Here is a 12,006-nt window from a genome sequence, read left to right as displayed (position 1 = left end):
TTGTGACAACACAGCTCCAATACCATCCAGGGAAGCATCAGTCGCCAATATGAAGTGACGTGAGAAATCCGGGTGAGCTAGAACAACACTCCCGACCAGAGACATTTTCAGCTGCTCGACTGCATCATGCTGCGCTTGAGACCAATCCTCAGGTCTTAACTTCCTGTTCTGGCACAACACATTTTGAGTCTTATTTTTCCGTCCCCTGACTTTCTGACCTTGAAGAAGTTCGAAGAGAGGTTTTGCTTTAACAGAATAATTCGGAATGAAATGTTGATAATAGTTCATCATCCCCAAAAATGATCTGATTCTCTTCTGAGATGGTGTCTTCCCATCCGCTTCCATGAGGTCAGAACTATTCAACCTGGAAATACACTCCACCTTATCAGGGTCCGTAGACACTCCGTCCTTGTTTATGACATGCCCCAGAAACTTTACTGATGCTTTCAAGAGGTGACATTTTTTTGGAGCAAGTTTCAGACCATGGGCCCGTAGCCTTCCAAACACCATCTCCAAACGATCAAGTGCAACTTGCTCATTCGGGCCAAAGACGATCAGATCATCTATATAACACAGAATGCTGAGAAAGTTTTGATCGCCGAAAATACTGTTCATCATCCGCATAAAGCTACCGGGACTATTGCAAAGGCCTTGAGGTAGCCTATTGTACTCAAACAGGCCCATTGGAGTGGTAAAGGCAGTGAATTTACGATCGTCCTCATGCAGTGGCATGTTGTAAAAACCTGACGTGAGGTCCATCGTACTGAACAGAGCATTACCACCAAGCGCTGCCAGGCAATCTGCCTGATGTGGAAGAGGGTGGGCATCTTTTAAAGTTCTTCTGTTTAACCAACGGAAGTCAGTACAAACCCGAAGATCCCCATTCTTCTTCCACACTAAAACAAGTGGAGATGCATACTTACTTGTAGAACGACGAATTATCTCTTTTTCCTCCATTTCTGTCAGGACCTGGCGCAGCTTGTGGTACTGGCTGGGGGATACGCGCCTGAAAGGAAGTCGGAATGGCCTGGGGTCCGAAAGGTGGATCCTATGTACAAAGCCCTTAGCTTCTCCACAGTCAAGGTGATTTCTTGAAAAGATGTCTTCATATGTCAAGATCAAACTGACTAATTGCTGCTTGTACTGATCAGAAACATCACATGACTTTACATCGAGGTCAGACAGTCCCATCGATTTCAACCTTTCACTTGCAGATATTGACTGGGCCCCACAGTCAAACAGACCCATTGGACAGCTTACAAGGGGGGGGTTCGACTGCATCCACACTATCAACGTCCTCAAATGCAATACAAGGATATATATCAGCCAGTTTTGCATTACGTCTTAACAGTATAGGTCTCCCTGACGTGTTAATCACCTTCAAAGGGACCCTCTCATCTCAATATTTAGTTCGTCAACACTTTTCTCATTCAGATAGTATCCATCCTCAAACTCAGTAACAACGTGGGAGTTGCAAGAATGACCCGTACTGCCTCCCTCCAAATACGGGTCCACTAGTTTCCCTCCATATTGTCCCGGACAGAGGAAAGTTTTGGACAATCACGTTTTGCATGTCCAGGTAAGAAGCATTCGAAACACAGCTTGTCAGTTATGCAGTGCGTCACAGTGCTGTGCTTGTTATCATGACACACACGACATGTATTTCTGGCATAGCGCCTCTGCAACCTCGAGCTGACTCTGTGAGTGGGAACATCACATGACTAAACTCTATCCATCAGCTGCTCTAACATCTCCATCATACGTGAGAGCACTTGACTTTCAGGCTGCTGTGTATTCTGTGTCATGGTTTGGACTGCAGGCATGTTCAGAGCAGGACATGACCGACATTGAACAGTACTGGGCTCTGCTTAGAGTTCTGGCTGCTTACATGTACTTGGCACTAATGGAAAACTTGATGCATCCTGAACAGCAGACTGCGGAAAGCTGACGAGGTGATCATGTTCAGTACATTTTTTATTAAGCACTGCTGAAGTGTGGCTCTTCACATGCACACCAGCACGACCCATGTATTCTCTTTGATAGTCATCAATTCTGCTCTGTATGTCTTTAGCTCTCCATTCATGGATAGGTTTACATCTGAATACAGCAGCCAAACCTTGGTCTGGACAATGCTTGATGAACATCCTTGTCACCTCTTCACTCATATCAGCCAGCTGCTTTCCTTGTCTATGGAGGCCATCATTTGCCAGATCAGCAGCCTTGTTGATCCGAATCCAATAGTCTACTGGATTCTCTCCAGCTCTGGGAAGAGTAGCATAGAAATCGGCAAGAGGTAAGCATGATGAGGTCTCACTGAAATACTGTAGCAGAATATTATAAATCAGCTCAGGATTCTGCTTTACATCAAGCGTATAATCACTACGCAGACTGATTTTAACGACATCTTTTGCTTTTCCAGCAAGTCTGCTCATAATTTCCTCAGCTTGTTCTGAGATGGGACATTTCTGCTTTCTTATACAAGCTTTGGTTCTATCAACCCACTCTTTAATACAGTACTAGTCAGATCTGTCACCACGGAACATGTCGTGTTCTGACCCCACATGTACTGACACGTGTGGCACCATCATTGGCATAGACTGTTCTGGTCTCATCTGTGATCGAGTTTGGTGGTCTAACGAATCACTCTGGTGGTTATTACTTGCATTTACTAAGCCTGCTGAGAGCAGCCTGGAGACGATTGATTCTCCAATCTGTGCACCTAACTGGCCCGCCATATCTGTGAGATGGCTAAGAGCATCCCTCTCAGCATTTGGTGTCGAAGTACAAGGGAATTCAACTGTGGCATGCACAACAGGGGAATTATTTGTTGTTAAATTTAAACCATGACCCCCACTGTGGTCATTGTGAGACCTAGACTGACCCACCCCCCTTCTGCCACCTTCACTGAAAACATCATTCCCAGAAGCTCCAACAAGCCAACCACCTCTCCCTCTGGGAAAACCAGTGGCTTCTATGAATGTTCTATCCATATCAGTATCACAATCAATTTTTGTCATATCTCAGTCACTGTTACTTACAAGTAATAAAGAAAACGAGTATGTATTATATACTTAAACTGTGAAAATGACACACTGAAACAACACTCCAGTTAGAAAATATAGAAAATATATACAAGCAGTTCAAAAAGCAGTGTATCAGTGTAAGTGTGCTCAAAAGTCCAAAAAGTGTTAAGTGATTGACAGTCACTCGGCTTTGATCATGTATTGTGTATGCGTTTACAGTCTTTGTCCATGACATTGAAGATCCGAACGGGGTTCAAACACGGCTGAGGAGCAGCAACCACGGCCGATCTGCATCAAGCTGATCAGGGCGATCCAAAGAGTCACGGCACCAGTGTAACGTTTATAGCTTTATATCCCCGAATAGATGACACACAAGAATCTGAGAAACAATAAAGTGTATTTTATGGACAAAGAAATACACTGCAGACATAAACCATAAACCGCAGCAGTATCAGCCATTTTCTGCTGAACTACACACACAACCCGCAGCAATTCCATGCATCAAAACAACAAAGAATATACATGAAAATCACATACCTGAGAAACAATAAAGTGTATTTTATGGACAAAGAAATACACTGCAGACATAAACCATAAACTGAAACAAGAAAAACATAAAATGAACAAACTCTGTATGCACTTTTATCACATTTGTTTAACAGTAATCAGCACAGAAAAGAAACACGCATACCCGCAGCAGTATCAGCCATTTTCTGCTGAACTACGGTAAGCGCAAAAGGACAAAATAATTACTCTCTGCAATGTATTAGCCACTAGGGGGCACCAAAACACCATTTGATTTAACTTTCCTTCTAATTTCATGTAATTAAACAAAATGAATATTGTTATAATTAACATTCTTTTTAACTCCGTTACATCTACAGAATCTTTTGACACATTTTATGCATTTGCAGATTAAGTATAATAACTTTTGATAACACCAACACAGTTGCCAACTCTCGCAAGACAATTTAAGCAACCGCAGCTTCAAAAACAAGCCCAAAACAAGCCCAATATTATTTATTATCAATTATTTATTATCAATAAATGAGCCTGCAGCATATTAAACTGAAACCACTCGGAGTTTGAAAAGCAAAAACACACGTTATTTTACAAAAAATCATCAAATTACAACAAAGCAGAAGGGTACGCACTATATCCTTCGATCAGCTGTGAACAGAATAGGTTTGGAGATGGAAAAGAAAAAGTGACGTGAAGGCCAATTATGGTAACCTAACCCTAGACGGAATTTGTCATCTGCATTTAACCCATCCAAGTTAGTGCACACCCATTAGGAGCAGTGAGTAGTGAACACACACACACACACACACACACTGCAAACATGAAAAAGACAAGCACTAAGGGAGCGCTGTAATATAACCACATATATTATAATAAAATAAATTCGACCCATGCCTATACTGTTAGTATTAGTTTTTTTAATAACCTGTAATGATAAATACATTATACAAATATATTTTTGTGCCTTTCCTCCCTGCACCGTCCATGTTGGTGCTGACATTGTTTGTGAAAACGTGCGTCTACGTCTACTATCATTACTTGCATTTACAACGTCACATATGCCTGCATGTTGAACGATATTTTTTAATGAGGGGGAGAACGAGGCGGGATAGGGAGGACGAATTACAGCGCTTGTATTATTGCCATGATTGGCTATTAGCTGTGAGTAGACAGTGTCAATCAATGTATTGGAGAAAACGGCGTCCATAAATGTAAAGAAACAAAGTTGCTTATCATATTTTCCTAACAAGCAACCACATTTTTTAAAATAAGCCCAAAAAACCGCAAGCCGCGACCCATGATTTTTTAACGCGACTTGCCAAAAAAAGAAGCCCAAAGTTGCGTACTATATGCGGACTTGACAACTATGAACACCAACCATGATCTTGTGGTACAAATCTATGATGCACTATATAATATAATATAATATAAAATGCATCTATTTCACATTCATCACATTCTGGTGCATTTTTCTTTCTCTAACAGGAGGCACATAATATTTTTGACATGTTTCGCACCAGATACACTCTGCATCGCCAGGCCTACCAGCACAAGACTGTCAATATTATTGAAATCATGTAAGCTTTATGGGTTTTTTTGTGTGTGTCACAAATTAAATAGGCTCTCTGAAATACTTGATATAATGGTCAATCACATAATTAATACATTTCTGTATAATGACTGGTGCAGATTTTTTATTTATTTGTATATTTATTTATTTAGCTGTCTGACTGACTCTAGGGTCACATTATACCTCAAACGTATATTATTTCTTTTATAGCTGTGATACATGTATATTTTTGTTGTTGCCTGTATATTTTTGTGTCCTGTTTCCAGACATTAACGGGGTCATATAATGCCATTTTTGTACAAGTTAATATGATTCTTTAGGGTCTAAATGAAAAGTTTGTAATATACTTAAAAATTCTCATTTTACCTGGTCAAAAACAGCTGTTTATAACAAGCCCTTTCAGTGCATGTGTCTTTAAATGATAATGAGCTTTGCTCACCCCGTCCCTCTGTTCTGTGGGGCGTTTTGACACAACACACTTGGAGTGTTGCCTTGACAACAGCTGAGGGTATATTTTGGAGAAAGAATGGCAGCGGGAGTCTCTGAGGACACATCTGTGCAACTGTATCAATTTGAACCGGAGTCGGACCCGAACAAGATGACGGGCCCGACGAAGTTCGACAATTAAGGCTCGAACAGGACGCTTCTGAATGGTTGGTTAACGTAATGTCACTTTGATCTATCTTTGTATGTACTGGCAGGGTAGCGTAGTAACGTAACATAACTTATTCTGGCGTAATATTAAAAAACATCAGTAAGAGTATTTATAGTCTTGAATCATATGCATTTGCAGGATGTAACAGTATTTTGCAGGTATTGTGGTACCATTCATCTTCATGCAGTAACTGTAACTGTTACAACACGATTTTTTTTTTTTTTTTTTTTTTTTTGACATTACTTCTTAATCAGTAACAGACACCGTTATAAACCATCTACAAAAGTAAGCTTAGTGTAGTGTTACCACGTTAACTTTACCACCTGCCTACAACACAATAACCATAACGCGTTGTTCATTATAAACGTAGGATTATGAATTATAGAAAGCATGCCGTGATGTACCCTGAGTGTAAACTTTAGCCGCATTCATTAATATTTGCAAAGATTAATATAAAGGTTAATAAAACGTTACACTCACTTCTTCTGGAGGTGCAGCAGGAACATGAATAGTTGGTACCGATCCTTTTTTGAGGAGCAGCTTCTTAACAAAACCTGCTTTATACTGACCCTCGTTTATAAAGCAGTCTGGTGAGAAATGATTCGCGCAAACATGAAAGCATTGACGTTGATCAGGGGAATATTCCCTTCAAAACAAAACTCAGCCACTGCGTCTTCAGCGGTTCGGATTTAGGAACATCAAAATGACTGCTGTGTTCGTTATTACACCCAAGAACAGAACACCACAATCGCTTAGACACCATTCTGCTCCAGTGTATCAACAATGGCGGACTATGATGACAGCTCGCTCAGGGCGGGTCTGTGTTGAAACGCTGCTGTCAATTAACAATCGTGGGAGGGGCGTCCGACAGTGTGACGTCACACGGTCAGACGGCTCAATTTGAGACAGAAGAAAACATACAAGGAGATTAAAAAAAAAAAAAAAACACTGGATGGATTTTTATAATTATAGGATGGTTGTGTACAGGCACTGCCAACACACATTTCAGTACAATCAACTTGTAAAAGTGCATGTACCATTATATGACCCCTTTAATATGGCTTGGTATTGGAAAATTTAGTACACTGTGTTCATCAAGCTTTGTTTTAGGCCCTGTAATGTACACAACATATATATACTTGTTTTTCTTTGCATTTTAGGATTAGAGATGCCCTAGTAAAAGCTGATGGCCATTTCCAGATCTCTGAAGCAAGAAAAGATATGGAAGAATACACCAAACTCACAGGTCAGCGGGAAGCTTGTGTATGGGACTAAAAGAAAAGGAAAAGGGAGGGAGAGGGAATTATATCCACAAATGGTACTATGATGTATCTATAATCTACTCAGTAAGTTGTTCATGGATTTGTTATTAGGAATGTTTCAACTAAAATGCGAAAGAACAATAGTTATGTTCTTCCTTTTCTAACAGATCATATTCTTGAGAAAATATTGTGCCCTGAGTATGATCACAAAAAGATACTTAAAAAAGCCCAAAGAGATCTTAAAGATGAAAAAACAAAGCCAGATGAAGCCAAAATAATACTTGAAACCACTGCAGAGAAACTCAGAAAGGATGCAGAAAAACTTCAAAAAGCTGCAGAGAAACTCCAAAAAGGTGCAAACAAACTTGAAAAAGACAAAAACCTAGAGACAGCACGAGAAAACCTTCAGGCCGCCCAAGAAATCCTTCAGGAAGAAGATCTTCAGGATGCTAGAGAAATAGTGATGAAAATTCTCAAAAGGGACCTGCCAAAGTTTCTTGGAGAGGCCAAAATGGAGAAAAGAGACAAATCAAAGGTATTTGACCGTGTAAAACTAAAATAAACTACTATCTAGCTCATTATATTTTCTATTGTAACATTGTTTTCAGTTTGTAGCAGCTTGTACAGGTAATGAGACAAAAGATCAGATATTACAGATATTAGTATAGATGGTATTCTACAAGCTGAAAATATTATGCATGCCATTAATTTTTGCCATTTGGTGTATTTTACTGTTGATTTTCTCAAACCCTCATAAAGGTAAAGCGTGACTGGACAGCAGCAGTGAAGAGATGGAATAAGGAAAAGAAACAAGATCTGAAAGTTGATGATTTTGTGGTTGATGTATGTTCAAAAATAAACCTTTAATCTGCATCTCTTGATCTCTTCAGTTTCTCTTAAATTATTCAAATGGGAATTTTCTCTTATTCAGGTGGTTCTCATGGATTGTGGCATGAAGGATAAAAACCCCATGGACAATGTCTATTTCTACCGCAAGAGGGACTTGGACAAAGTCTTCCTGATTACTGATCAGGTACCCATGTGACTTTGAAATATTAAAAATACATACCCAATTAAAGACTACAAACAAATTATTTACACAAAGAAGCCAATTCATTCCTATCATGTACTGCCTGAAGAAGGGTAAACTGTTGCAAGATTTCTCAATTCAAGTAAAGTCATATTTATTTCTATCGTGTATTCCACATTCTGTATTTTTGATGCCTCTGTAATGAAAAACATGTATTAATAATGTTAAAAATAATACACAGTACAGTACACACTATGTAGTGAATTATTATTCCATTAATTTCTGACAACTCTTGTAATGACAGATGTTCCTGCCAAAAGATTTTTATGAAGAACTGTTTAGAGTGTACTATAAAGGCCCAGAAGAAAAGCTCAAGGAAGCTCAGCAGTGTTTTGATGAGTGGAGCAGAGAATATTTTAAACCGATGCCTAAGGTATGACCTGTTGTGTTGATACCCTGTGTGTTCATATGTGCGTGTGCGTATGCAGGATGAGCTTACATTTGCATGTTTATGTTTTCATTCAACTTGAATTCCAGAACAAATTCCACAAAGGGTTGAATTGCCCCTATTATGCTATTTTAAAGGTTCCTAATTTTGTTTTGGAGGTCTCCTACAACAGGTTTACGTGCATCCAAAGTCAAAAAACACTTTCATTTTCTCATCATATTCATTTAATATCACCTCGTTTCTCAAAGGTTCTCAAATGATTTGTTTAAAGCAGTTTGAAGATTCAGTCTCTCTAAACCAATGGTTCTCAACTCCAGTCCTGGGGACCCACTGCTCTGCACATTTTGCATGTTATTTAACTTACAAATATTTTACCCTTATTTAATGCACCTGATTCAGATCATCAGCCTGTTAGGAGAGAACTCCATGAACTGAACAGAGGCCACATCCACACGAAGCCAGAGCTTTCCCTATTCGATCTGGGTTTTTTTTTTTTTTCTCTTCTCAAGAAATATCTGCATACACATGAAACCACTGAAACCAACTCAAAACAATGCAGTACACATGCCAGATCAGTATGTGGCGCTGTAATTCTGCCACAGAGATAGACTAAAAACAGAGAAGACGACTTGGAGCATGCGCATAAACCTTGTGCGCTGTATTCAAACTTTAGTAAATCTTAGAAATAAAGCTTTATTTTAGTAAAGCTAACAGGCTCAGTAACTTCTGCAGCATGAACACAAGCATGTAGTTCACTATTGTTGTTGTTGTTGCTGTTATGTGACGTAGTGGTGTCTGACTAGGGTTGAGACGTGGGGTGATGACCTCATCATTTAAAAAAATATATACGGATTGGCTGTACACATGATAACACAATGGTGTCCTTTTCAGATTTATCCACTCTGGGACCAGGTTTAAAAAAAACAGTGCTTTCAGGCTCTTAAAAACATCTGAACAAAACGCCGATATGATACAATTTTTTGCGTATACAGCTAAACGCGTGTATGGGCTCTGAGTGTGTCAGATAAGAGAGACATACAAAATGTGCAGAGCAGTGGGTCCCAAGGACTGGAGCTGAGAACCACTGCTCTAAACCCCTCCTTTCTGTTAGCCTACTGTGCTCTGATTGGTCAGATGGCCCAGTCTGTTGTGATTGATCTACCATGTACAAATGTTAGCTGAGCTAAAACATGAATGACTGATGCATTACAGTTTGTAAACCAAAATCTTGCTCCATCCTTTATCATTACTCAAAGTAGTAAGAACGACAGATAATCTGCAGTAATAGTGGCCCACAGATGATTAACAGAAGTATTTCACTAAGACAGTAATAACGTGAGTTAGCCAGAGACCTACACAATATAGAACACAAAACTACACATAAACCATGTAACAAAACTATGTTTAAAACACTCAACAGAAAATATATTAAAAAAATATATATATATATTAATCAACCTTACAGGTTGTGATTCTAAGAAGTAAGTTGGTCCAAATAAACTGGGTAATTGCTGACCCATCTTTCATGGACAATTGTTTTGCGAATCCCGTGTTGAACTCACCAAGATTTACGAAGCAGTTGTCAGTAAAATAACAGGAACACAACAAAAGATTATACTGCTGTGGTTTCATTGTAAAAATGATTTCTAACCACTGATTCCTCACATCCTCATCCTTTGAAAGTAAAAATAAGATGAATTTGGCACAGAACTCACGTCTTCTCAATGATGTAAACCACACTAACCAGCTACAGTGTTTGAGGGCAATTATAAATCATGAATATAGCCTAAATAATTGTGAATCATGAAAAAAATAAAAAAAAAACAGTGCACACTTCATTTATATAACTTTTATGTGATTTTAACCAACTCCTGCTGTTATGATTTCTTTGGGTGTTTGTGTGTAGAGATTTGATTGCCTTGTCTGATCTTTTCTCTCTCCTTCAAGTGTTTGATTCTGTTCTACGATAAAGATGAGTTTGGAGGCAACGAGTGCTTTATCACAGGGGACTGTCCTTCTTTGGACCGCTGTGGTATAGATGTGGTCCGCTCTTGTAAGGTTATCAAAGGCATCTGGAAGCTCTATGAGGGGCGTGACTACACTGAGCCCCATTACCTACTGAATGAGGGGGAGTATCCCAATCCTGCAGCATGGGGCGCCACAAACCCTGCTCAGTCTCTTAATCGTGTGACAGAGTAAAGTCTGACCCATTTTAATATTTAAAGTAGGGCTGTCAGTTTCAAGCATTACCTTAATATAATTAAGTTAATAATAAATAACTTTAACAACACAATTAATGATTTACTTTGCAGAGGTTTCCCAGTCCAATTCAGTAGGAAAGGTAAATCAGGATAAAATCTAAAGTCATTTGGGGTTGGAATGACATGAGGGTGAATAAATGATTCATTACTTGGCATATCATACAATTAATTTGGTTAAAATGGATTGACAACCCTACTCAACTGCTGAAGTCATGGCTTGTGTGTCTATGTGAGCTGATTTTGTGAAAATACCTTATAGAGATGCTGATGACAAAAAACAATGAAAATAAAAATCTGAAAATATTTTAGTTCTTTATATATACAGTAGGATATTTGGGCATAATGGCTGATTGATATTATTGTCTGAGCAGCTGTATTTGGTGTTGTTGGATGTTGGATATAGACACTAGCTAGTGTTTAACGGTAGAGGATGATGTTGATGTTTAAGAGTGATGCTATGACAGGTTTGTTTGATGATTGATTAATCAGTTCATATTATATTATTTCTTTTGTTATGTGTGCAAAGATTTGATTATGTTTCCTATGAGTAATTTTGGGTGTTACACAGTTTTAGAGATTACAGTTTATCTGGAATGTATCTTTCTTTTTTCTCTTAATCTTTTAACCTTTCTGAAGATGTATCAGTTCTTATCTGTGATTTTGGGGAAAGCGTTAGTGATTTCTGAAAATGATTTATGAAAAAAAAAGTTTTGATTTTTCAGTGACAACTCTTAATAAATAAATTTGATTGTGTTTCTTCTATTTTTGTCTGTATTCGTTTATTTGCTTTGTAGACATGTTTTGTGATTAACAAATCACTGTTAACCTGTAATAGTGTTTAAAAATTGTCCTGTAAAGTAATGGTAAAATACTGGCAACACTGTTCTTTACTGTAATCTACTTTACAGTATGTTACTGTAAAAATGAGTGATGGTGAAATGAAGCTTTGCACAGCTTTCCCCTGAAGCTTTCCCCTCAACTGTATCGTAAAAGGTTCATTACTCAAAGCTTTTCAAAACGGTGCACACTAATGACATCTTGTGGTCAAAAGGTGGAAAAAGTTGCCTTTGTCTCCCAGATGACCCAGACATTTTTGGACTGTTTCATGTAATAAATCAGTTTCTGCTATGAAAAGCGTATAAAACAATGAAAATAATTAGTCTATATAGAAGTGTCATTTTACTTACACAATTTGAATAAACGAGTCTGTGAATAAATTTCTGGGGAAAAAATAG

At 38.5% G+C, this 12,006-nt stretch overlaps 1 protein-coding gene across 3 annotated transcripts in view; it reads left to right on the top strand.

Moving 5' to 3' along the window:
* Window positions 1-12,006, top strand: part of LOC127508051 (deoxynucleoside triphosphate triphosphohydrolase SAMHD1-like) — a 142,070-nt gene that overhangs the window by 17,258 nt on the left and 112,806 nt on the right. For 2 of the 3 annotated variants that reach the window (XM_051885622.1, XM_051885612.1), the window contains exons 11-17: window positions 5,031-5,122; window positions 6,931-7,016; window positions 7,200-7,567; window positions 7,792-7,875; window positions 7,964-8,065; window positions 8,367-8,495; window positions 10,458-10,568. The exons of the other annotated variant lie outside the window; for it this stretch is intronic. In XM_051885622.1, the coding sequence (XP_051741582.1) occupies window positions 5,031-5,122; window positions 6,931-7,016; window positions 7,200-7,567; window positions 7,792-7,875; window positions 7,964-8,065; window positions 8,367-8,495; window positions 10,458-10,568 (972 nt within the window). The remainder of the gene's footprint in view (window positions 1-5,030; window positions 5,123-6,930; window positions 7,017-7,199; window positions 7,568-7,791; window positions 7,876-7,963; window positions 8,066-8,366; window positions 8,496-10,457; window positions 10,569-12,006) is intronic. 3 annotated transcript variants of the gene reach the window in all.

Source organism: Ctenopharyngodon idella, chromosome 1 (assembly GCF_019924925.1).
Source record: "Ctenopharyngodon idella isolate HZGC_01 chromosome 1, HZGC01, whole genome shotgun sequence".
Lineage (NCBI taxonomy): Eukaryota > Metazoa > Chordata > Actinopteri > Cypriniformes > Xenocyprididae > Ctenopharyngodon > Ctenopharyngodon idella.
Note: the sequence above shows the minus strand (reverse complement) of the source record. Positions and strands in the feature narration are given on the sequence as shown.